General features: G+C 49.0%; 1 protein-coding gene across 1 annotated transcript; it reads left to right on the forward strand.

Annotated features, from left to right (window-relative positions):
* The first annotated feature begins 17,539 nt into the window (after positions 1-17,539).
* rpl38 (ribosomal protein L38) lies at positions 17,540-27,254 on the forward strand. Its single transcript, XM_033044551.1, has 5 exons — positions 17,540-17,645; positions 17,875-17,937; positions 25,537-25,597; positions 26,466-26,588; positions 27,173-27,254. Exons 2-5 carry the CDS (start codon positions 17,935-17,937, stop codon positions 27,196-27,198), a joined length of 213 nt encoding a protein of 70 aa, XP_032900442.1. The 5' UTR covers positions 17,540-17,645; positions 17,875-17,934; the 3' UTR covers positions 27,199-27,254.

Here is a 27,254-nt window from a genome sequence, read left to right on the forward strand (position 1 = left end):
AGTAATATATTAGACCAAGTGGGTCCCGTTGGGTCTGTATAACACTGTGTGCCTGCCGCCTGCCGTCCGTCCGGCTGCCTGTCTGCCTTTTGATTCGTTTCCATCGTGTGATGTCACAATGCCCAATGCTCGCAGATGTCCAATCACAATGCCCAATGCACGCAGATGTCCAATCGGAATGGATCCATTTACATGTATGGCTGCCGGCTGCATTTCTTCCTTTAATTCACTGCAACTCCGAAACCAGACGCAGAATCGCCGACACCTTTTCCATCTCGGTAGAGATTTCACTTTTCTTTCTAAGTATCCGCTCCTCATTACATTTCGTCGTGTTTAAGTACACGTTTTTAATCAAATCCTTCCCCCCCCCCCCCCCCAATATTTCAAAAATAAACTGGCTTCTCACCCATAGAAGCAGCACCAGCCCCAGCCCCTGGTGAACGTTCCAACGTGTGATGTCACAATGCCCGATGCTCACAGATGTCCAATCGGAATGGATTCATTTACATATGCCTTTGCAGGAGCCCCAGCCCCTGGTGAACGTTCCATTGTGTGATGTCACAATGCCCAATGTTCACATGATCATGCCCAATCGGAACTTAAGAGGGAGTTAGATGTGGCCCTTGTGGCTAAAGGGATCAGGGCATATGGAGAGAAAGCAGGTACAGGATACTGAGTTGGATGATCAGCCATGATCATATTGAATGGTGGTGCAGGCTCAAAGGGCCGAATGGCCTACTCCTGCACTTAATTTCTATGTTTCCCTCTCCTCACCCCTCTCCCACCCATCCCTCTCTCCCCCACCCCCCTTCCCTCTCTACCCCACCCCCTTCCCTCTCTCCCCCCGCCCCCTTCCCCTACCCCTCTGTCTCTCTTCCACCACTCCCCTACCCCTCCCTCCCCACTCTTCCACTTCTCTCCCCTTACCCCACCCCTCTCCCTCCCCCACCCCTCTCTCTTCCCCTCCCTTTCCCTCTCTCCCCCCACCCCTTCCTCTTACCCCTCTGTTCCTCTTCCACCACTCCCCCGTCCCTCTTCCACCACTCCCGCTACCCCTCTACCCCATCCTCCCTCCCCACTCTTCCACTTCTCTCTCCCTTCTCTCCTCCCCCTCCCTCTCCTCACCCCTCTCCCTCTCCCATCCCTCTCTCCCCCGCCCCCATCCCTCTCTCCCCCGCCCCCTTCCCCCTATCCCTCTGTCCGTCTTCCATCACTCCCCCTACCCCTCTCCTCCTCCCTCCCCACTCTTCCACTTCTCTCCCCCCACCCCCTCCACTCTCCCTCACCACTATTTCCCCTCTCTCCCCCCACCCCTCTCCCCCTTCCTCCCTCTTCCCCTCCCTCCCCCACATCTCACTCCCCATCCCCCTCTCTCACCCCCTACCCCGCTCACCTTTCTCTCCCAAATCTGTCCCGTTTCCTCCTCCTCCTCTCCCCTCCCTCCCCTCTTCTCACCCCCCTCCCCCCACCTGTGTGTTTGGGGGGTGGTTAATGTGAGTGTGATGCCGCAGCCCCCCCCCCCCCCCCCCCCCCCCCCCCAATATTTCAAAAAATACTGGCTTCTCACCCATAGAATCAGCCCCAGACCCTGGTGAACGTTCCATTGTGTGATGTCACAATGCCCAATGCTCAAAGACATCGTTGCCATAGAGGGAGTACAGAGAAGGTTCACCAGACTGATTCCTGGGATGTCAGGACTTTCATATGAAGAAAGACTGGATAGACTCGGCTTGTACTCGCTAGATTTTAGAAGATTGAGGGTGTATCTTATAGAAACTTACAAAATTCTTAAGGGGTTGGACAGGCTAGATGCAGGAAGATTGTTCCAGATGTTGGGGAAGTCCAGAACAAGGGGTCACAGTTTAAGGATAAGGGGTAAATCTTTTAGGACCGAGATGAGAAAAACATTTTTCACACAGAGAGTGGTGAATCTCTGGAATTCACTGGCACAGAAGGTAGTTGAGGCCAGTTCATTGGCTATATTTAAGAGGGAGTTAGATCTGGCCCTTGTGGCTAAAGGGATCAGGGGGTATGGAGAGAAGGCAGGTACAGGATACTGAGTTGGATGATCAGCCATGATCATATTGAATGGTGGTGCAGGCTCGTAGGGCCGAATGGCCTACTCCTGCACTTAATTTCTATGTTTCCCTCTCATCACCCCTCTCCCTCTCCCACCCATCCCTCTCTCCCCCACCCCCCTTCCCTCTCTACCCCACCTCCTTCCCTCTCTCCCCCTGCCCCCTTCCCCCATACCGCTCTGTCCCTCTTCCACCACTCCCCCTACCCCTCCCTCCCCACTTTTCCACTTCTCTCCCCTTACCCCACCCCTCTTCCTCCCCCACCCCTCTCTCTTCCCTTCCCTTCCCTTTCCCTCTCTCCCCCACCCCTTCCCCTACCCCTCTGTTCCTCTTCCACCACTCCCCCGTCCCTCTTCCACCACTCCCGCTACCCCTCTACCCCCTCCCTCCCTCCCTCCCCACTCGTCTCCCCCTCTCCCTCTCCTCATCCCTCCCCCACCCCCCTTCCATCTCTCCCCCACCCCCCCTTCCCTCTCTCCCCCCGCCCCCTTGCCCCTACCCCTCTGTCCCTCTTCCATCACTCCCCCTACCCGTCTCCTCCTCCCTCCCCACTCTTCCTCTTCTCTGCCCCCTTCCCCCTCCTCTTTCCCCACTCCTCCCCCTCTCTCCCCCCACCCCTCTCCCCCTCCCTCCATCCCCCCCTCCATCCTCCCCTCCCTCCCCATCCCCCCTCCCCCACGTCTCTCTCCCCATCCCCCTCTCTCACCTCCTACCCCGCTCTCTTTTCCCTCCCAAATTTGTCCCGTTTCCTCCTCCTCCTCTCCCCTCCCTCCCCTCTTCTCACCTCCCCTCCCCCCACCTGTGTGTTTGGGGGGTGGTTAATGTGAGTGTGATGCCGCAGCCCCCCCCCCCGCAAACGCCGTTAGGGAAACAGATCCAACGGGTCTGCACTTGAAAGAGAGACAGAGGGGTAGGGGGAAGGGCATATGTAAATCAATCCATTCCGATCGGACATCTGTGAACATTGGGCATTGTGACATCGTTCACCATTGGCTGGGGCTCCTGCAAAGGCATATGTAAATGGTTCCATTCCGATTGGACATCTGTGATTGTGTGGGGTGGGGTGGGGGGGGGGGGGGGGGGGGGGGGGAGAAGGATTTGATTAAAAACGTGTACTTAAACACGACAAAATGTAATGAGGAGCGGATACTTAGAAAGAAAAGTGAAATCTCTACCGAAATGGAAAAGATGTCGGCGATTCTGCGTCTGGTTTCGGAGTTGCAGTGAATCAAAGGAAGAAATGCAGCCGGCAGCCGTCCATGTAAATGGATCCATTCCGATTGCACATCTGCGAGCATTGGGCATTGTGATTGGACATCTGCGAGCATTGGGCATTGTGGCATCACACGATGGAAACGAATCAAAAGGAAGAAAGGCAGCCGGACGGACGGCAGGCGACAGGCACACAGTTTTATATATTAGACTAGACCAAGTGCAGACCCGTTGGGTCTATTTCCCCAACGGCGTTTGCGGGGGGGTGGGGGGGTGAGAAGAGGGGAGAGGAGGAAACGGGATAGATTTGGGAGGGAAAGGAGAGCGGGGTAGGGGGTGAGAGATGGGGAGAGACGTGGGGCAGGGGGGATGGGGAGGAGGGAGGGAGGGGGAGGGGTGGGGGAGAGAGGGGAAAGAGTGGGGAGGGAGAGTGGAGGGGAAGGGGGAGAGAAGTGGAAGAGTGGGGAGGGAGGAGGAGAGGGGTAGGGGGAGTGATGGAAGAGGGACAGAGGGATAGGGGAAGGGGTGGGGGGGAGAGAGGAAGGGGGGGGAGAGGGAAGGGGGTGGGATAGAGAGGGAAGGGGGTGGGGGAGAGAGGGATGGGAGAGGGAGAGGGGTGAGGAGAGAAGGGGGAGAGAAGTGGAAGAGTGCGGAGGGAGGGAGGGGTAGCGGGAGTGGTGGAAGAGAGACGGGGGAGTGGTGGAAGAGGGACAGAGGGGAAGGGGTTGGGGGAGAGAGGGGAAGGGAGGGGAAGAGAGAGGGTTGGGGGTGGGAGAGGCGTGGGGTAAGGGGATAGAAGTGGAAGAGTGGGGAGGGAGGGGTAGGGTGAGTGGTGAAAGGGACAGAGGGGTAGGGGGAAGGGGGTGATGGTAGAGAGGGAAGGGGGGTGGGGGTGAGAGGGATGGGTGGGAGAGGGAGAGGGGTGAGGAGAGGGAAACATAGAAGCATAGAAATTAAGTGCAGGAGTAGGCCATTCGGCCCTTCGAGCCTGCACCTCCATTCAATATGATCATGGCTGATCATCCAACTCAGTATCCTATACCTGCCTTCTCTCCATACCCCCTGATCCCTTTAGCCACAAGGGCCACATCTAACTCCCTCTTAAATATAGCCAATGAACTGGCCTCAACTACCTTCTGTGGCAGAGAATTCCAGAGACTCACCACTATCTGTGTGAAAAATGTTTTCCTCATCTCAGTACTAAAGGATTTCCCCTTTATCCTTAAACTGTGACCCGCTTGTCCTGGACTTCCCCAACATCGGGAACAATCTTCCTGCATCAGACAAATGCAATTCAGGACTTTTCTCTTCACAAGCAAAGTCAGAATGACGGTTTGTGAAGAATTCGAATAATCGCTGAGCGTTCAGATGCTGCGCGCGCCTCCTGCACCAAAGGGGGGGGGGGGGGGGGGGGAACGTGTGTCGTCACACACAAAGATCTTGTAGCGGAGAGCTCCGCTATAAGATCTTTGGTCACATACTAAGCACACGCCTCCACAAACAGATGAGCGTCTTCTTGAATGGAGAGCGCGTGGCCGCCTCCACAAACAGTCACACACACTGAGGACCCGCCCCCACAAAAAATATTTTGTGAGGAAGGGGAGGAGGAGGGTGGAGAGGGAGAGGGAGAGGGGGGGGGGAGAAGAGGGGGAGGAGAGGATGGGGGAGAGAGGTGAAGGGGGGGGAGGGGTTGGAGAGGGCGTGCATGAGTCGAGAGAAGAGAAAAGGGCAGAGAGAGAGAGAGAGAGAGGCTGGTACAACAACAAAAAAGCTGGATAAACTCAGCGGGTGCAGCAGCATCTATGGACCGAAGGAAAAGGGCAACGTTTTTGGCCGGAACCCTTCTTCCGTGTTTCGGCCAAAAACGTTGACCATTCAATTAGCTCCATAGATGCTGAGTTTATCCAGCTTTTTTATGTCTACTTCGATTTTCCAGCATCTGTAGTTCCTTCTTAAAGACAGAGACTGTGCACGATAAGGGAATGAGGAGGGAGAGGGGGAAGAGTGTGGAGGGAGGGGGAGAGTGGGATGGGAGGGGGAGAGGGGTGGGGGGAGAGAGAAGTGGAAGAGTGTGGGGGGGGGGGAGGGGGGGTCTAAGCTATAACAGTGAGAGAGGGGGATGGGGAGAGAAACGTGGGGGATGGGGAGTGAGGGGAGGATGGAGGGAGGGGGAGGGGTGGGGGGAGAGAGGGGAAGGAGTGGGGAGAGAGGAGGGGGAAGGGGGGAGAGAAGAGGAAGAGTGGGGAGGGAGGAGGAGAGGGGTAGGGGGAGTGATGGAAGAGGGACAGATGGGTATGGGGAAGGGGGCGGGGTAGAGAGGGAAGGGGGGTGGGGGAGAGATGGAACGGGGGTGGGGGAGGGATGAGGAAAGGGAGAGGAGTGGGGAGGGAGGGAGGGAGGGAGGGAGGGGTAGAGGGAGTGGTGGAAGAGGGACAGGGGGAGAGGTGGAAGAGGGACAGAGGGGTAGGGGAAGGGGTGGGGGAGAGAGGGGAAGGGAGGGGGGGTGAGGGAGGGAGAGGGGTGGGGTAAGGGGAGATAAGTGGGAGAGGGAGGGGTAGGGCGAGTGGTGGAAGAGGGACAGAGGGGAAGGAGGCGGGGGAGAGAGGGAAGGGGGTGGGGTAGAGAGGGAAGGGGTGGGGAGAGAGGGATGGAAGAGGGGTGAGGAGAGGGAGAGGGGGGAGGAGAGAAGGGGGAGAGAAGTGGAAGAGTGGGGAGGGAGGGAGGGGTAGCGGGAGTGGTGGAAGAGGGACGGGGGAGTGGTGGAAGAGGGACAGAGGGGTAGGGGAATGGGTGGGACAGGGAGGGGGAAAAGAGAGGGGTGAGGGAGGGAGAGGGGTGGAGTAAGGGGAGAGAAGTGTAAGAGTGGGGAGGGAGGGATAGAGGGACTGGTGGAAGAGGGACAGAGGGGTAGGGGAAGGGGGCGGGGGGAGAGAGGGAAGGGGGTGGGGTAGAGAGGGAAGGGGGGTGGGGGAGAGAGTGATGGGGGGGAGAGGGAGAGGGGTGAGGAGAGGGAAACATAGAAACATAGAAATTAAGTGCAGCAGTAGGCTATTTGTCCCTTCGAGCCAGCACCACCATGCAATATGATCATGGCTGATCATCCAACTCAGTATCATGTACCTGCCTTCTCTCCATACCCCCTGATCCCTTTAGCCACAGGGGCCACATCTAACTCCCTCTTAAATACAGCCAATGAACAGGCCTCAACTATCCAGTCTTTATTCATATGAAAGTCCTGACATCCCAGAAATGAGTCTGGTGAACCTTCTCTGTACTCCATCTATGTCAACAATGTCTTTGAGCATTGGGCATTGTGACATCAGACGATGGAACGTTCACCAGGGGCTGGGGCTCCTGCAAAGGCATATGTAAATGGATCCATTCCGATTGGACATATGTGAACATCGGGCATTGTGACATCACACAATGGAACGTTCACCAGGGGCTGGGGCTGGTGCTGCTTCTATGGGTGAGAAGCCAGTTTATTTTTGAAATATTGGGGGGGTGGGGGGGAAGGATTTGATTAAAAACGTGTACTTAAACACGACGAAATGTAATGAGGAGCGGATACTTAGAAAGAAAAGTGAAATCTCTACCGAAATGGAAAAGATGTCGGCGATTCTGCATCTGGTTTCGGAGTTGCAGTGAATCAAAGGAAGAAATGCATTCAGAAGCCGTACATGTAAATGGATCCATTCCGATTGGACATCTGCGAGCATTGGGCATTGTGACATCACACGATGGAAACGAATCAAAAGGCAGAAAGGCAGCCGGACTGCAGGCACAGTTTTATATATTAACTAGACCAAGTGCAGACCCGTTGGGTCTGTTTCCCCAACGGCGTTTGCGGGGGGGGGGGGGGGGGGGGGGGCTGAGGCATCACACTCACATTAACCACCCCCCAAACACACAGGTGGGGTGATAAGAGGGGAGGGAGGGGAGAGGAGGAGGAGGAAACGGGACAGAATTGGGAGGGAAAGGAGAGCGGGGTAGGGGGTGAGAGAGGGGGATGGGGAGAGAGATGTGGGTGAGGGGGGGGGATGGGGAGGGTGGGGAGGAGGGAGGGAAGGGGCGAGGGGTGGGTGGAGAGAGGGGAAAGAGTGGGGAGGGAGAGTGGAGGGGGAAAGGGGGGAGAGAAGTGAAGTGGAAGAGAGGGAGGAGAGAGGGATGGGGAGGGGAGAGAGATGTGGGGGAGGGATGGGGACGGAGAGGAGGAGGGAGGGGTAAGAGTGTGGATGGAGGGGGAAGAGTGTGGAGGGAGGGGGAGAGAGGTGGGGGGAGAGGGGGGAAAGAGTGGGGAGGGATAGTGGGAGGGGGGAGAGTTGGAAGAGTGGGGAGGGTCAGAGGGGTAGGGGGAAGGGGTGGAGGGAGAGGGGAGGGAGGGGGAAGGGAGGGGGAGAGAGAGGGGTGGGGGAGGGAAGTGGAAGAATGGGGAGGGAGGGGTAGGGGGAGTGGTGGAAGAGGGACAGAGGGGAAGGGGGCGGGGGGAGAGAGGGAAGGGGATAGGGTAGAGAGTGAAGGGGGGTGGGGGAGGGAGGGATGGGTGGGAGTGGGAGAGGGGTGAGAGAGGGAAACTTAGAAACATAGAAATTAGGTGCAGGAGTAGGCCATTCGGCCCTTCGAGCCTGCACCAGTCAATATGATCATGGCTGATCATCCAACTCAGTATCCTGTACCTGCCTTCTCTCCACACCCCCGATCCCTTTAGCCACAAGGGCCACATCTAACTTCCCTCTTAAATATAGCCAATGAACAGGCCTCAACTACCTTCTGTGGCAGTGAATTCCAGAGATGTTTTTCTCATCTCGGTCCTAGAAGATTTCCCCCTTATCCTTAAACTGTGACCCCTTGTTCTGGACTTCCCCAACATCGGTTTCTATAAGATCCCCCTCAATCTTCTAAAATCTAAACAGTACAAGCCGAGCCTATCCAGTATTTCTTCATATGAAAGTCCTGACACCCCAGGAATTAGTCTGGTGAACCTTCTCTGTACTCCCTCTATGGCAACAATGTCTTTGAGCATTGGGCATTGTGACATCACACAATGGATCGTTCACCAGGGGCTGGGGCTGGGGCTGGGGCTGCTTCTATGGGTGAGAAGCCAGTATTTTTTTTAATATTGGGGGGGGGGGGGGGGGGGGGGCTGCGGCATCACACTCACATTAACCACCCCCCAAACACACAGGTGGGGGGAGGGGGGTGAGAAGAGGGGAGAGGAGGAGGAGGAAACGGGACAGATTTGGGAGAGAAAGGAGAGCGGGGTAGGGGGTAGAGAGGGTGATGGGGAGAGAGATGTGGGGGAGGGGGGGATGGGGAGGGAGGGGAAGAGGGAGGGAGGGGAGAGGGGTGGGGGAAGAGAGGGGAAAGAGTGGGGAGGGAGAGTGGAGGGGGTGGGGGGAGAGAAGTGGAAGAGAGTGGGGAGGGAGGAGGAGAGGGGTAGGGGGAGTGATGGAAGACGGACAGAGGGATAGGGGGAAGGGGGCGGGGGGAGAGAGGAAAGGGGGTGGGGGAGAGAGGGATGGGAGAGGGAGAGGGGTGAGGAGAGGGAGGGGGGAGGAGAGAAGGGGGAGAGAAGTGGAAGAGTGAGGAGGGAGGGAGGGAGGGAGGGAGGGAGGGAGGGAGGGAGGGAGGAGGGAGGGAGGGAGGGAGGGAGGGAGGGAGGGAGGGGTAGAGGGGTAGCGGGAGTGGTGGAAGAGGCACGGGGGAGTGGTGGAAGAGGAACAGAGGGATAAGAGGAAGGGGTGGGGGAGAGAGGGAAAGGGAGGGGAAGAGAGAGGGGTGGGGGAGAGAGGGATGGGTGGGAGAGGGAGAGGGAAACATAGAAACATAGAAATTAAGTGCAGGAGTAGGTCATTCAGCCCTTTGAGCCTGCACCACCATTCAATATGATCAAGGCTGATCATCCAACTCAGTATCCTGTACCTGCCTTCTCTCCATATCCCCTGATCCCTTTAGCCACAAGGGCCACATCTAACTCCCTCTTAAGTTCCGATTGGACAGATGTGAACATTGGGCATTGTGACATCACACAATGGAACGTTCACCGGGGGGGGGGGGGGGGGAAGGATTTGATTAAAAACGTGTACTTAAACACGACGAAATGTAATGAGGTGCGGATACTTAGAAAGAAAAGTGAAATCTCTACTGAAATGGAAAAGATGTCGGCGATTCTGCGTCTGGTTTCGGAGTTGCAGTGAATCAAAGGAAGAAATGCAGCCGGCAGCCGTCCATGTAAATGGATCCATTCCGATTGGACATCTGCGAGCATTGGGCATTGTGATTGGACATCTGCGAGCATTGGGCATTGTGGCATCACACGATGGAAACGAATCAAAAGGAAGATGGATGGATGGATGGATGGATGGATGGATGGATGGATGGATGGATGGATGGATGGATGGATGGATGGATGGATGGATGGATGGATGGATGGATGGATGGATGGATGGATGGATGGATTAGACCAAGTGGGTCCTGTTGGGTCCCGTCCCCTCAACGCGCGGTTGGGGGGGGGGGGCTGCTGCGTCACACACATACACACTAACCAAACCCCCACCCACACACTACCCCCCTCCCCCCTTGATATTATATTAATATTATTCATTTGCTCCTTTTCCCCCATCCTCCACCCTATCCACTCACAAATAGCCCCCAACTGTGCAGGTGCAGCTAGAGAGGGTGAGGGAGGGGGTAGAGGGAGAGGGAGGGGGTAGAGAGTGAAGGGTAGGGGGGGCGCACGGTGTTACAGTGGAGGGCTGGTTCCCAAGCGTAATACACCACTCACCCATATGTCCCAATACTCACCACTCCTTAGAGAGGGAGGGAGGGTAGAGAGGGAGTTGTGGTAGGGGGAGGGGGGGCAGAGAAGGAGGGGGGGCAGAGAGGGAGGGGGCAGAGAGGGAGGGGAGGCAGAGAGGGAGGGGTTAGAGAGGGGGGAGGGTAGAGAGGGAGGGAGGGAGGGAGGGAGGGAGAGAGGGGGGAGAGGCAGAGAGAAAGAGAGTGTTTAGTTCTTCATTTCTTCCAGAAAATGGGCATCATCAAATTATACCTGCTTTTGGTCCATATCCCTCCAAACTGTCCTATCCATGTATCAGTCTAACTGTTTCTTAAATGTTGGGATAGGCCCTGCCTCAACTACCTCCTCCTCTGGCAGCTTGTTCCATACACACACCACCCTTTGTGCGAAAAGTTACCCCTTTAAAAGTTACCTCTTAAAAATACTTCAAACAAAAAACATTGAAATCATACTTCTGCATTGCATTAAAATATGATTTTAATAAATCAAATAAAAAAAAGTCCCCACCGACACCCCTCTCCCACACGCTCCCCCCACTCGGTTGCTCCACTCCCTCGCCGGGTATCCCCAAGGCCAGTGATCAGTGATCGCTCAGCCTCCCCACTTTCAAAAACGCTCCGTGGCCCCTGGTTCAGACAGAGAGCACTGCCAGATGTGAGCGGGGAACAGAGGGCAGTTGTCCGTGATGTCTGGATTCCAATGCTCAGCGCTTCGTGTTTCTGAGTTGGCTAATGTTATTGATTTGTAATTAGTCTGATTTGTAATTAGTTGACAAAACCTTAATTTATTAATCCGGAATATCCAGAGGAATGGGATAAGTGTAATATTAAAATGACATGCAAGGTGTCAGGCTGTCTGTCACAACATACAGCCCCGATAACCCATTATTTCCTTCAATTAAATATTGGGAAGGTAGCACTATTGTCATTTGCCACTCAACTATTATGTTTGTTTACCTCACTGACCATTTCTAACCCCCCCCCCCCCAAATTCCTTTGACAGGTTGAATAGAAATGTCCCCAATCTCGTTGTTTTATTAATTGAACATGTAGATGAACATCCTCAAGGAGTGTAATCAGAATGAAACTGATTCAGATGCGATGTGTAAGAGCTTGTTCAAAGAAGGGGCATATTTTAAAGGAGTGACAGTGATACTGACTCCAGCCAACCACGTAATGAATATCATCCATTCCGGAGGTTTAATTTTTCTGATGCCATTTAAACTTCACTTGGATTTCGATCAATTCAATGTAAAAGTAATTGGGAATGGGGAACATTGGAACAAAAATTTGCCCTTGGTACATATTAACTGTAATATAATAAGGTATGCATGTTGGTAGGTGCAATCAAAACAAAGATCTTTTTATCATTGTTATGTTATGAATATCACAGAAAAGGTGACTGGACTTTGTGCCTTCCCTCATGGTGGGAGCCATTGTGGGGGGATGTTCTTTGTGTTTAAGACTCTCATTGGTGTTATGTCTGTATTCTTTTTTTGTGTGCTGCAAAATGGCAAAAAGCATTTCACTTCATTACACCTCGGTGTATGTGAATGTGACTAATAAAAACCTTTGAATACTTTGAATACTTTGAAAATATTATGTACTCTCAAGATCACATTTAATAGAATAATATTGCTTAAATATATAGTTGTTGGACTTTGCATTTTGGAAAAGTCCCAGCTCAGAGGAAGACAGCAGAATACTGAAAATATTGGGGGTGAAAATGACTTCAGGACAGTTTGTTAGGTAAATGAATGTAATAGGTTAAGTCCAGGGGGTCAGATATGGAGCTTTATATGTGGGCCAGATATATTGTCAGAGCAGAGGGGCTAGGAGCAAGGCCAAGTGTGTATCCAGAATCAAGGTCTGGAATAGTACTAGGTGTGCAGTCAAAGCTGGGACAATGGGAGTGTTCAGCACTGGGAACCTAAGCAGGTAAGCAGCTATGATCAGGGTTGAATAGGGGGGCAGGTGTAAGGCTGGACTCAGGGTCAGGAATTAGAGAAGGTATGCAATTGGAGTCAGGGTCAGGAGTAGTACCAGGTGTGCAGTGAGACCCAGGCTGTTCAACAAGGGCCAAATGTTTGATTATAATCTGATTTCCATCCATGAATACACTAAGATCATTAATGTGCTGCACCTGTTGATCAGAGCCTGGCTCTACTGTGGAATATAATTAGGAATGGAATTTAGCCTAATCTTATTCATAGCTAATCCAATTTAAAGCATAAATATTGCATTTAAGTGTAAGTTAAAAGACTCGCTACAGTATGCACCAGATTGCACAATTTCAAGCTGAATAATGTAAAAGCTCCGTACCAATGGGAGGGGGGACACCCCCCTCCCATACCCTCCTCCCCCTCGGTCACTATGCTCCTCCGGGCTTGGTCTCTCGCAATTTCTCACTCCCAACTCTCACCCGATGTTGACAGTCCTGGTGTAGGAAGGAACTGCAAAAGGGTGGAAGACCACTTCAATACTGCAGACACCAGAAGCATATGGCAGGTTGTCAGTGACATCACTGACTACAAGAGCAGCCCTGCCTGCCCCCACAGTGATATCACACTGGCCAACGAGCTTAACACTTTCTTTGCCCGCTTCGAAAGTGGCAACACCATCAGGAGTGGAATAACCCCAGCCATGGCGGAGGGACAGGTATTAACATTGAGCACACAGGATGTACAGTGCGCTCTGCGAAGGGTCAATCCATGCAAGGCTGCAGGCCCGGACGGAGTACAAGGAAGTATACTTAAGGACTGTGCTGAACAGCTGGCTGAGGTATTCACCAGGATCTTTAACCTGTCTCTATCTCTGGCAACGGTCCCCAAGTGCCTGTAGTCAGCTACCATAGTGCCGGTGCCGAAAAAGACAAAAATCACCAACCTGAACGACTACCGTCCGGTTGCCTTAACAACAATAACCATGAAAGGCTGGTCCTCTCACACATCAAATCCAGCATCCCTGCCTCACTGGACTCACATCAATTTGCATACAGGGCAAATAGATCCACAGCGGATGCCATCTCTCTGGCTCTTCACACTGTCCTGACTCACCTGGAGAGACAGGGCACATACGTGAGGATGCTTTTCATAGACTACAGCTTTGCCTTCAACACGGTCATCCCCACCAAGCTCATGACCAAACTCCACCAGCTAGGCCTCAGCTCGCCAATATGCGACTGAATCCTGAATTTCCTGACGGAGCGACCGCAAGCAGTGAGACTGGGCCCCCACCTGTCCTCCACTATCACCCTGAGTACCGGCACATCACAGGGCTGTGTACTGAGCTCTATGCTCTACTCCCTCTTCACACACGACTGTGTTCCTTCATTGCCACTAACACCAGTGTCAAGTTTGCAGACGACACAACGGTGATCGGGCTGATCACCAGCGGTGATGAAACACACTACTGAGTGGAGGTGCAGAACCTGGTGGACTGGTGCTCAAATAACAACCTGTCCCTAAACTCCTCTAAGACCAAGGAGCTGATCATCAACTTCAGAAGGACACATAATGGGGAATACGCTCCAATCTTTATCAACGGGGACAGTGTGGAGAGAGTGTCCAGCTTCAGGTTTCTGGGCACACACATTTCGGAGGACCTCACATGGTCCACCAACACCGCTGCGCTGGTCAAGAAGGCACAGCAACGACTGTTCTTCCTGAGAACACTGAAAAAGGCTGGTCTGCCCCAACAGCTGCTGACAACCTTCTACCGCTGCACCACAGAGAGCATCCTAACATATGGCATCTCTGTGTGGTATCTCAGCTGCACGGAGGCGGAGAGGAGAGCTCTTCAGCGGGTCGTCTACAGAGCGCAGAAGATAATTGGGACACAGCTACCAGCCTTGGAGGGCATATACAATACGCAGTGCCTCAGGAAGGTCATCAGCATTCATAAAGACTCCTCACACCCTTGCAATAGTCTGATCGAACTTCTACCCATCCGGCAGACGTTACAAGGCCTTCTACGCCTGCACTTCCAGACTTAGGAACAGCTTCATCCCCAGAGCTATAGCTGCTCTGTTCCTGCCTTCTCCCCATATCCCCTGACTCTGCTATTTTTAAGAGCCCTATCTAGCTCTCTTGAAAGCATCCAGAGAACCTGCCTCCACCGCCCTCTGAGGCAGAGAATTCCACAGACTCACCACTCTCTGTGAGAAAAAGTGTATCCTCGTCTCCGTTCTAAATGGCTTACTCCTTATTCTTAAACTGTGGCCCCTGGCTCTGGACTCCCCCAACATCGGGAACATGTTTCCTGCCTATAGCGTGTCCAAGCCTTTAACAATCTTATATGTTTCAATGAGATTCCCTCTCATCCTTCTAAACTCCAGAGTGTACACGCCCAGCTGCTCCATTCTCTCAGCATATGACAGTCCCGCCATCCCGGAAATTAACCTTGTAAACCTACGCTGCACTCCCTCAATAGCAAGAATGTCCTTCATCAAATTAGGGGACCAAAACTGCACACAATACTCCAGGTGTGGTCTCACTAGGGCTCTGTACAACTGCAGAAGGACCTCTTTGCTCCTATATTCGATTCCTCTTGTTATAAAGGCCAACATGCCATTCACTTTCTTCACTGCCTGCTGTACCTGCATCCTTACTTTCATAGACTGATGTACAAGGACCCCCAGATCCCGTTGTACTTCCCCTTTTCCCAACTTGATGCCATTTAAATAGTATTAGCCCAAGTTCACACAGCCTTCTTGAAGCTCCTGTTAATTCCAGTGACAGTCACTGTGGCAGTATGTTTGTGATGGGGCTCTAAGTCAATTGCAGCTACTTTGACATTTTCACATTTCCAACAAATCCTCAGATTGCTACCGTTTTCAGGGTATAACATCAGTGAATGCAGCTTGATAATGTCACGTGTTCCTGCTGCTGCAGAATACAGGATAATGTTTAGGGAAATACCTCCCTCCAGAAAGGAGATCATACGTGAAAGAGATCTAAAGCCAGGCACCATTCCATACATGCATATCAGCTAATACAATTTGGTGAAATACTGTCACATTATTTTATGAAAGGAAACTAATACAAATTTTAAATCTGGAATCTGAATTTAGATTCAGTTTTATTAGAAAGAAAGCACTCTATTACTGTAATGGCAAATGATTATTTAAATCAGAAAACACACATTACCCACGGTGCCATTTATGTCATTCAGACTGACTGGCGTGGGATTTGCATCTCTCGTATAAAATGGGATTAACTAAAATTTACTGAAGAAAATTCATGGCAGAGTCAGTCCTTAAAGAAATTACATGTTGAGAATTTGTATTTGTTTTACAAAAGTCGTACTTTTCTTATTCCCCTTGGCCCCCACACTCATTTGCTGATCCCTCCTTTATTGACAGGCAGAATGCAAGATTCCTCGTCTACTCCATGATCAGACAATCTTTTGTTGCAATAGGCAAGAAAGCAAACACACAAACTAAAATTTACTGAAGAAAATTCATGGCAGAGTCAGTCCTTAAAGAAATTACATGTTGAGAATTTGTATTTGTTTTACAAAAGTCGTACTTTTCTTATTCCCCTTGGCCCCCACACTCATTTGCTGATCCCTCCTTTATTGACAGGCAGAATGCAAGATTCCTCGTCTACTCCATGATCAGACAATCTTTTGTTGCAATAGGCAAGAAAGCAAACACACAAAAGCACGGTGAACCGGTTAGAATAGTGTAGATTTTTTGGGAAATGCAGTGTTTGATCGTGATCCTGATCAAGAATAAAATAAACCACACTCCAGGGTGATTTCAAACTTTAAACTTCTTCTGCCATGCATCTGCCCACTCCCCCAACCTGTCCAAGTCACCCTGCATTCTCATAGCATCCTCCTCACAGTTCACACTGCCACCCAGCTTTGTGTCATTTGCAAATTTGTCGTATGTCTTTTAGACCTGCAGCTCCGTTGAGGCGAGCCAGGCCAACATGTCATCGTCCAGGTCAATCAGGCCTCGTTCACCAGTGGCCGGTGTTTGGGGCCACTGGTGACTATGTCCTCCACTGTCTGTGTTGGGTCCCTACACTCGCAGGAGGCGCTGTCCACGAGGACCCACCTCTTCATCGCTACTCCATAGCGTCCGATGCCTGTCCTCAAGTGGTTGAGGGGTGTCCACTGCTTTTGGTGCAGGTCCTGGCCAGGGACATCCATGGGGTCATTGATGTACTGGTGTAGCCTAGATGGTTCCGCTGACTTCCACCGATCTCTCCATCTCATCTTGACCCAGGCGGCCGTAGAAGCGTCAGCCGGTGTTGTGCAGAACAGCTCTTGGACTTGCGTTGCAAAGGGGTGCCGTGACTTGGAGGAGACAAAGATAGCCTCTACGCGGCCTCCTCCACGAGTAGCTTACAGGCTCATAAGCCCACAAAGCGAAACTAATGTCTTTACCACGTCTGCAGATCGCTAAAAGCCATGCCTCCCCAGGCCAGGCTGCACCGTTAAATGCCGCCAACTGTCAAGGTTTAGCGCTACTGCAGCTCAATGTTGTTGTACCTCTGTGCAATGACAATAAAGATATTATTATTATTATGTTTTATGTGTCATTCTTAATTGTCACTGTATGTCGTGTTGTTACTTGCGAGCGGAGCACCAAGGCAAATTCCTTGTATGTGTACATACTTCGCCAATAAACTTATTAATTCATTCATTCTTTAAGGGGACTGACCTCCCCGCCATCAAAGGAATCTACGTGAGGCATTGCCTCAAAAAGGCAGCCAGCATTCACACCAGCCTGGCCACGCTCTTGTCTCCCTGCTTCAATCAAGAAGAAGGTACAGAAGCCTGAAACCTCTGACCACCAGGACCTGGTAACCAGGTACAAGAACAGCTTCTTCACCACCATCTCCTGTGGACTTTGCTATTGATTGCACCACGGAATTTGGTTTTGCACTATTATGGTCTCTCCAATTCTTCCATAGATGCAGCCTGACTCGCTGAGTTAGTCAAACACTTTTTGTTTTATTACTGCTTATTATTTTATGGTATTATTGATCATTTATTTGTCTATTAAGGGTTAATGAGCTTGTTAAGAAGTAGCAATAAGAATTTCATCGAAGATAGACATAAAATGCTGGAGTAACTCTGCGGGACAGGCAGCATCTGTGGAGAGATGGAATGGGTGACATTTCGAGTCGGGACCCTTCCTCAGACTCACCCGAAACGTCACCCATTCCTACTCTCCACAGATGCTGCCTGACCCTCTGAGTAACTCCGGCATTTTGTGTTTATCTTCGGTTTAACCCAGCATCTGCAGTTCCTTCCTACACTACATGTACGATAATATGATTTTTGATTCTGTATTGGTCTGCACTGTTCCAGTTGTCCCTTAAATGCCCGCCCAAAAGAGAGCAGTGCACTGGAGATAAAGTCCTGGTGAGGAAAGGATAAATATTCTTGACTGTGCTGCACTGCTGCTGGTTTCGAGCTTCGCGTTCAGTGAGCGCCGTGTGTTCTGTCTGCGCGCCGGCCCGTTGCCGGCCGGGTAAGTGCCCGGATGTGGGCGGGGTCATCTCTCTCTCTCCCTCTCTCTGTCTGTCGGAGACCGAGCCTCAGGTAGGCGGCAGGGAACGGCCATCCACCATCCACCATCCACCGCCATCCTCCCTCCTACAGCGCCGGCTCCGGCCATCCGGCCATCCGGCATCCAGGCCGACGGTCGGGGTCCCGAGTCGCCCGATCCCCCGCGTCTGGCGCGGAACCCGACCGCATTGGGGGGCGTGGGGGGGTTGATAACATCAGCCGATCTCTCCCACTGACTGACCGCCCTGTTTTCTTCTTGCAGTGAAAGCCGACAGTCGAGTCCGTGCCCGCGCAGCGCCTTCCCGACACCGATCCCGCCGCCATGGTAAGTCCCGGTGAGGAAAGGATCCGCGCCTGGTCGTGGGAGCGGCGGCCGCGACCTTCGCCGCCTCCCCGACCCGACACCGGGGCAGGGCTGAGGCCTCCGACGCAGACAGCTGGTGATGCGCAAGGTTAAACTGTCGTGCGCAATAGACCGGCTGCAGCATCACAGGCCCGTTAACGCAATAACACATAAAAATATAAATACATTCGTGTATATATATATATATATAGGCATATGTATGTGTGGTACACAAAAATGCTGGAGAAACTCAGCGGGTGCAGCAGCGTCTCGGAGTGAAGGAAGTAGGCAACGTTTCGGGCCGAAACCCTTCAGATGTGTATATTGTGTGTGTGTGTATATACATATATATTATGTGTATGTATATATATACACACACATATACACATACTTATATATATATATAATATATTATAATATATATATAAATATTATATATTTATCCTACTATATATATATATATATATATATATAGTAGGATAAATATATAATAACAATCTGTAATACTGCATAACCAGAGCTTAATAGTGTAAAATCCACAGTCGGCATGTTCTAGGCATCTTGTCATCCTCTGCAAAAAAAACTTGGCCCCGTCATCGCCTTTAAAATTTGCCTGTCTCACTTTAAATCTATGTCCTCTAGTCTTTTGAAATTTCCACGCTGGGAAAAAGGTTCGAACTGTCTACACTATCTCTTCCCTCATAATTTTATATACTTGTATTGGGTCTCCCTGCAACCTCCGACTTTCCAGAGAAAAAAATCCAAGTTCGTCCAAACGTTCCTTGTCATTAGTACCCTCTTATCCAGACAATATTCTGGTAAGCACAGACCCAAAATGCTGGAGTAACTAAGTGGGTCACAGGCAGCATCTCTTGTAAGGGACGACTCGACCTGAAACGTCACCTATAGGGTGATTTCACAAAAGGTCACTGGAGCGTAGATCCGCACCCACGTGACCGAAAATTTTAACTGGGGGACAAGCGTCACTTCCGGTACATGTTAGTGAATGGGAAAACACGCACTTTCACACCCGTTAAAAACATCGAAAACGGCCCGTTTTTGAGCTGCAATTAACTGTACTAGTCGGGGTGACCGTGAGGAACAGCTACCTAAATTTACAGTCCAAAAAAAAGATAGAAACTAAGGTAAATTCAAGAGGGAGCTGAAGGTGTAAATACAGTGGAAGTGCTAGCGGACATTTGTCGAGATTTAAAGATCCAAAATATCGGGAATTATCGCGTTTGCTCGCTGCATTTCATCAAAAGTAAGGCATTATTGACTTTTTATCTTTATTCATTTGTTATATGAAAAGTATTAAAAGTTAAAAATCCGTCAGTAAAATTGCAAAATCGCCCATGGTTCTCAGGTGGGTTTTAACATGCAAAATGAAAACGCTTCTGAAGCTCCATTTATCATTTAAATAATCGTAAACTATCAATGCGTTTTGAAATACATTTTACTGAGATGCAAGCTGTCAGCTGTTAGTTGGATAAAAGCAGGACATTTTATTATTTGCCAAAATATATTTCTCAATGTTTCTTGTTTAAAGCCTGCACAATCACCCAAACTACTTATTTATTTATTTATCATCTAATAACAGACAAGCCTGCAGCATGGAATGATGTCAACAATCCTGATTGGGCACCCACTGTGAGCAGGATAGACAATGTGCACAAGAACGCCATCAACTTGCAGAGCTATAGATGCTTGAGCTGCAACCAAATCTGCTTTAATACTCTCTTCTTGTTGCACGTGCATGGCGTTCTTGTGCACATTGTCTATCCTGCTCACAGTGGGTGCCCAATCAGGATTGTTGACATCATTCCATGCTGCAGACTTGTCTGTTATTAGATGATAAATAAATAAACTCACGCTGAAAGATCTCGCCAGCCCTTTGGCTCGCTTCCACCGCCCTCGCTGCAACAACCAACTCACTCTGGGCGTTTTTGTCCAGTGCTCTGGTATCACCCGCCCGGCAGCCTCACATACAGAGTGACAACTGACATTCTTCACCATCCCTCAGGTTCCTTGACTTTCAATCAGACACGCCACCCAACCGAGATATCAGCATAATTAGTGCAAATCAATAGCAGGGAATTCTCCTCGATTTAGCGATTTTAATGACAGATTTTTCACTTTTAAAACTTTTCATATAACAAATGAATAAAGATAAAAAGTCAATAATGCCTTACTTTTGATGAAATGCAGCGAGCAAACGTGATAATTCCCGATATTTTGGATCTTTAAATCTCCACGGCAAATGTCTGCTAAGCACTTCCGCTCTTTTTGCACCTTCAACTCCCTCTTGAATTTACCTTACTTTCTATCTTTTTTTTGGACTGAAAATGTAGGTTGCTGTGCTTCACGGTCACCCCGACTAGCACAGAAAATGTCAGCTCAATAATCGGCCGTTTTCCATGTTTTTAACGGGTGTGAAAGTGCGTGTTTTCCCATTCACTAACATGTACCGGAAGTGACATATGTCCTCCAGTTAAATTTTGCGGTCACGTGAGTGGGGATCTACGCTCATTTGACCTTTGGTGAAATCACCCTATTCCTTATATACAGAGATGTTGCCTGTCCCGCTGAGTTACTCCAACATTTTGTCTGTCTTCAGCATCTTGTGAGAAAATGGTATGTGATGTTTTGGGTCAGGATCCTTTTTATTACAGTTTTACAACATTCTGGTAAAATTTTCCAAAGCCTCCACATACTTCCTTTAAGGGTGTGACCAGAACCGTGTACAATAATCCCAAGTGTGGCTGAGCCAAAGTTTTATAAAGCTGCAACATAACTTCCTGACTCTTGTGCTCAATGCTCGGACTGATTAAGGCACATGTCATCTTTACCACTCCATCTACTTGTGATGCAAAGTTTGAAATGCAAACCAAAGACACAGTCCATAGAAGAACATAGTGGCTGAGGTAAGGGTCGGTGCTGTGCACTGCTCAGGAGGCGGTTGGTTATGCTTTTCCACTTTGGTCATGGGGCACAGATTCCCAGGAGCTGGTGGAAATGTTGCAATTAATGGAAGATTTGAGCACATTTGTGAATTGTTTTTCTGCCAATCCAATGCTTCCTTGCCACAATGGAGTGGAGTATGGTATCTGTTTCGGGAGTGTGATGATGTGGCCTAGTGCAGGTGACTTGAGTGCAAGTAGGATCTCAGTGTTGGCCATGGAGAATACGTTTAACATGTTTCCTTATGGTAATTTACACATTTTATGGACACGGCCTGGTTGATATATTTCTAACAATGATGCATGCTGTATGTAGTCCATGTCTCGGATGCATATAGAGTCCGAACTACACAGCACAGAAACAGGTCCTTCGGCTCACCTTGTCCATGCTGACCTATTTGGGAAGTTCCATTTGGCTCATAGCCCCCTAAACATTTCCAATCCATGTATCTATCCAAATGTCTTTAAAAAGTCATTATTGTATTGGCTTCCTATAGCGTTGTTGGTTCAACAATATACCACTGGATTGTCAAGTCAAGAGAGTTTATTGTCATGTGTCCCAGATAGGACAATGAAATTCTTGCTTGCTCCCTGAACCTGGATGTAGCAGATTTCAGGCTCCTGTACCTTCTTCCTGATGGCAGCGGAGAGATGAGTGTGTGGCCAGGATGGTGTGGGTCCTTGATGATGCTGGCAGCCTTTTTGAGGCAGCGACTGCGATAGATCCCCTTGATGGTAGAGAGATCAGAGCCGATGATGGACTGGGCCGTGTTTACAATTTTTTGCAGTCTTTACTGCTCCTGGCACTCAGGTTGCCGTACCAAACCACGATGCAACCGGTCAGCATGCTCTCTGCTGTGCACCTGCCGAAGTTCGAGAGAGTCCTCCTTGACATACTGACTCTCCATAATCTTCTCAGGAAGTAGAGGTGCTGATGTGCTTTCTTTATGATTGCATCAGTGTTCTGGGACCAGGAGAGATCTTTGGAAATATGCACGCTTCGGAAATATGGAAGATTAACGTGACTCTCACGGGAAGTTGGTTGGAGGCGAAGTGCAACATGGTGCTGGGAAAGATTGAGAATAGTCCTGGGACCAATTATTTGGCTTTGTTGACATTTTTCTTCAGTTAGTATCGTGGCTTGAGTGGTGCTGTTGACAGATGCAGGATGGAGATGAATTTCTGTGGTCAGTTTAATTTGAGGAGAACATTCCCTCCCAACTGATGAAGCCAAGGCTTTGGTTTGGTGCGGTGGCTGGTATTGCTCCAGACAGTTATCTGTCGTTGTGTTGTGTCAAACGCTTCTCAGTGTGCCTCACAAAGAATGGAATCCATATTGCAATTGCCTTGCGGTTGTTGGGAAGTGAGTGAGAACCTGAAGAACTCTCCCCTGAGCCACAGTGCAGTGGAGAAACCGTGGGGGGAGGTTAGGGGCAGATATGTATGGGGCTGGGCTGCGCCTCCCCATGGATGAGCCGGCTCGGTTGACTTCTGTCTGGTTGAGGGCTTGTGATGGCACCGCACCGTTTATTATTTTTATAATCTTACTGGCAGTAATCATTGAAGGGAACTGGCTAATGTACTGCTGGCCATTGCAGTTGAGTTTAGAAATATAGAGTGGAAATAGGCCCTTCGGCCCACCATGTGGATTTCTGTGGTCAGTTCTTTTTAGGAGAACATTCCCTCCCAACGGTCAGCGATCCCCGCACCCTAACACTCCTACACACACTTGGGACGATTTACAATAATACCAAGACAATTGGCCTACAGACCTGTATGTTTTTGGAGTGTGGAAGGAAACTGGAGCTTCCTGGAGAAAACCCATGCAGGTCATGAGGGGAACGTACAAACTCCGTACAGATGAGCACCCACAGTCCGGATCGAACTTGGGTCTCCAGCACTATAAGGCAGCAGCTCTACCGCTGTGTCACCGTGCTGCCCTTGTGTGTGGCTGGAGTATGTGTGTATAACATTGATGTGAACATGCAGATCTCATTGGTTTCCTCACGCAACTTGTGTGACGTACGCAGACTTTTATGAGCTGCTATTGATTGATGGGTTTCTGACGGCAGTGGATGCTACGTGCGCTGCAGAGCATGTGACTATCATGGACTGTCCACACCAATTTAACAGAGCAAGTCGGAGATGATCAGCGATGGGATTGGAGAACATAGAATAATTACACATTGTGTGCAAGTAATTTCACTTTCCCAGCATCTTTTTATATTGATGCAATATTTAATGTTGGCTTCCAATGCTTATATCTGAGTTGTTCATTAGTTGACATTCTGTACTTGGAAGCCGTGAGGTTCAGCCTTATTTGAAGTCAAATTTTAGACGGATAACTTTTTTAGTTTTATAGTTGTAGTAATTGCAGCATTTCAAAAGAAGGTTGATGTGAAGATGTGGAATCAAGGTGAACATTGGTAATGACACCCAGTTCTGCATCCCAGCCATCTTGATGTCTTGTCTCATTTTTAGTCTTGTTGAGCTGTGGTATCCTCCGATCTTGCTGCGTTCAGAGCCAGCATTTGCCACAAATTTCATCCAACTTCCTGGCCTTGAACTAGCTGACTTGTAACCTTCTGAGGGAGGGTTCTTGACCTGAACCATTAACTGATTTCTTTTCCTGCTTTACTCGTAATTTCTTCCAGCATTTTCTATTTTTGTGTTTTGGTCAAAGTGAGCCTTTGAGATGCTGTTAGACACAAAAAGCTGGAAAAACTCAGCGGGTTAGGCAGCACCTCTGGAGAGAAGGAATGGGTGATGTTTTTGGTCGGAGACCCTTTTTCAGTCTGAGTCAGGGGAAAGGGAAATGAGAGATATAGAGAAATAAAGAACAAATGAATTAATGAAAGATATGCAATGTTCAGTCACCTGCAGGTTTATTGGCTTGATGTTGATTTTTGGCTTAATTTTTTTTCTGTGACGAGTGAAGTAAGACATTAAATATTTACACAATAACATGTGTTTCTCACAGATTTGCAACATTTCCTGTAATGTCCATAGCCACCCTTGATTGTTAGAAATGTCCACGACCATCCTTGATTGTTTTGGTAGAAACAAAAAAAACTGCATCTTAATATATGACTAATATTGTTACACCTTTGCTGCTTTGTGTATCAGGTCACAAGATTCATTTCACAGTTTAGTGTCTGAAGTCAGAACAGTATCTTGATTTAAAAGTTTAGAATGTGGAGTCCTGAATGGGCAAGAGGAGAGAGTGACTCCTGAAATCAATTCTTGAAATCTCTAGCACTGTTTTGTAATCGTAACCATAATCGTAATTTATTAGCCAAGTATGTTTTGCAACATACAAGGAATTTGGTTTGTCATAAAAAGCAACAAGATATACAACTACATACAAATTTGACATAAACATCCATCAAAGCGGCTCCTCCACATTCCCCACTGTGATGGAAGGCAATAAAGTCTTATCTTCTTTCCTCCTGCGGTTGCGGGAGTCGAACCATCCGCAGCCGGCGATCGAGCTCCCGCATCGGGGTGGTGGAAACTCCTGCGGCTTGGAGTCCCCAAAATCAGTCCCTAACGAGGGACCGTGAGCTTCACGATATTAAAGTCCGCAGGTTGGAGCACTAAAGGCCGACCACTGGCAAAGGAATTGCCAGCTCTCAATGTTAAAGTCCGCTGGCTCCGCGGTTTTGGAGCTCTAGAAGTCTCAAACATGAGGCCGCCAGCTCTACGATGTTAGACAGAAAAAAGTTGCATCTCCGTCAAGGAAAGAGATAAGAAAAGTTTCCCCCACCACCCCCTGATAAACTAACGCATGAGATTTCTGTGGATTTTGAAATTCGTTAAAAAAGAAAATATGTCTAAATCTCTATAAATCTATAAATGACTTTCCACGAGACAGTGGGACTGATGATCGAGGGCACTGATTGGACTAGAGAGGCGTCGGTCAGCAGGCAGTGGGTGCAGGACATGATGATTCACCACGATGAATGGAGGGGGGAGACGTCCGGGGTGGGACAAGGCGAGGCCTGGTGGAGCAGGAGAGTGGGCACTGGGCTGGGAAAGGCCGGGGTGCGGCTGCAGGGCCGGGGCCTGGTCAATAAGCGTTTTAAAGCAAGTAGAGGGAGTGTGTGTGAGCCCTGGTGAGCAGAGGGGGGGAGGGAGGGGAGTCCGTGAGTGCAAGTAAAGGTGAGAGGACGTCCCTGTGAGTGAATAAAGGTGCGGGGTTTCCTGTGAGCGAGCATTAATGGGGTCTCTGTGAGTGAGCAGTGAGGGTTTCCTTGAGTGTGAGTGGAAGACCCTGCGAGAAATTAAGGGTAAACAGGCAAGAAAACTCATTACGAGATAAAATTATCAAAAAAAGTCTGCCTCCTTTTTCCCCCGCCAGGGCGTTGCCCCTTGGAATGAGGGGAATGCCCCCTGGACCCCATCTCTCTACCTCTTTTTTCTTTTTTTTTCCTGTCTCATGACTGAACTAAAACATACATTTTACAACAAACTAAAAACACACAGAATGAAAAAGATGAAGACAGACCATTGGAGAGGCAGCCATCATGCGGCACCCCCTTGTGGTTTTTAGTGGGAGTAAAATGTTTGTATTTCAGTGTGAACATTTCAAACGTTGATTTTATTATTTGTACTCTGACAGCCTCGAATGATTGCTGAAATCAAGGACTTCTTGCTGACAGCAAGAAGAAAGGACGCAAAATGTAAGTGAATTTAAATTTATTGTATAAATTGTGGGATTCAAAATTAAGTTCAAGGAACGGAATACAACAAGGATCAAATGACACTCAATGTGGTAAATCAGAATCAAATTTGTTTTTGGTATTATGCCAAAGCCCAACATGTTGTTGTCTATAATAAATGTCTTTGAGCTGGATATAACTGGCATAGTACTCCAGGTGCTGGAAGCATAAAGTAAAACTACAAAATGCTTGGGGTAAAAAAGTTTGGCTAATCAGGCTGTATCGGTGGAGAAAGGGTTAATATTTTGAGCTAATGGCCCATAACAATTGAGATAAAATTTGGACTTTGGGAGAATTGAGTTATGCTATTGAGCAGGAAAGTAAATTTGAAGCTGAAAAGCCATTCATTGTCCTACAGTTTATGGAGGTGTATGATGTGTAGCTACATTTTATCAACTTTTTACATGGTCACTTTTTACTATTTAAATAGATATTTCTATCCACCTTTTGCAATAAAATGTACAATGCTGGAGAGACTTAGCAGATTGAGCAGGATTTGTGAAGAAGGAAACAATGTTATTTTCTGTGAGATCTTCAATTCTGACCATTTTATTGACCAGAAACATTAAACTTTCTCTTTCCACTGTGCTACTTGGTCTGACGAGTGTCTCTTGCATTTTCAGGTTATTTTAACTTTATAGCACTTGCATGTTTTGATTTTTGATCAACTGGGCAGAGTTGTGAACTATCAGTTTCCCTCTCTCCCTAATCAAAGTCTTTCATGGTGTGTTGTACGCTTACACACATGCTCGACTCTTAAGTTTGGGATGCTTCCATAAAGATTAACGTGTCAACTATTTAAAGAACTTGCCTATTTTGTTTTACATAGCTGTAAAAATCAAGAAGAACAAAGACAATGTAAAATTTAAAGTACGGTGCAGTAGGTATCTGTACACACTTGTCATCACAGACAAAGAAAAGGCTGAAAAACTCAAACAGTCCCTGCCCCCAGGTAAGCAGTTTGCAAATTGTATGGGTTAGGTAATGAGAAGGGCAGCTTAGCTGGTTGTCACACGGTGCAATGTGCCTGAACAAAGGCACTGTAGTTTAACCAGCGGTATGTCAAGGTAGCGTTCAATCTCTTCAAGCATGTTGTGCCTTAGGTAAAGGGGCTGTTTAAATTAGTGTGTGCCTGGATGGGAATACCGTTTTGGAATATAAAATTAATCTCTCAGATTTTACTTTAGCAACACTTTGGGCAACACATTTGAGTGACTGGGAGGTAAAGGTGCAAATTCCTCAGGTTACATACAAAGATCAATTTGTGCAGTGTGAGGAATTTAGGATGATTTATCTGCGCATTTTGATGTCTGTTTTCTATTTTAAAAATACTTTATGGACTCTGGAACGTGGCTGAAGCTGTCCCTATGGTGTTGATGGTCAGAGTTGAAATTTAGCTAAATTTTAAATCTCTCTATTGAAGTAGGAAATGTGTTTCCATTCAAAGCGATCATTAATAGTCACATATGTTTGGTGAAGTATTGAGATTATTGTTATTTCTACATTTCTCTAATCTTTTTTTTCCCGTTAAACCAGGTTTGGCTGTCAAAGAACTCAAGTGAGCAGCTGCAATTTCAATGTTCAGATTTTGTTGAAATAAAATAAATGGTGAAATGCT

Source organism: Amblyraja radiata, chromosome 26 (assembly GCF_010909765.2).
Source record: "Amblyraja radiata isolate CabotCenter1 chromosome 26, sAmbRad1.1.pri, whole genome shotgun sequence".
NCBI lineage: Eukaryota > Metazoa > Chordata > Chondrichthyes > Rajiformes > Rajidae > Amblyraja > Amblyraja radiata.

Excerpts from the sequence above, each read along its gene's own strand:
- rpl38 (XM_033044551.1), top strand. Across the intron at positions 25,598-26,465 it reads AAGAAGAAAGGACGCAAAAT|CTGTAAAAATCAAGAAGAAC; the intron begins GTAAGTGAATTT and ends TGTTTTACATAG. Across the intron at positions 26,589-27,172 it reads CAAACAGTCCCTGCCCCCAG|GTTTGGCTGTCAAAGAACTC; the intron begins GTAAGCAGTTTG and ends CCGTTAAACCAG.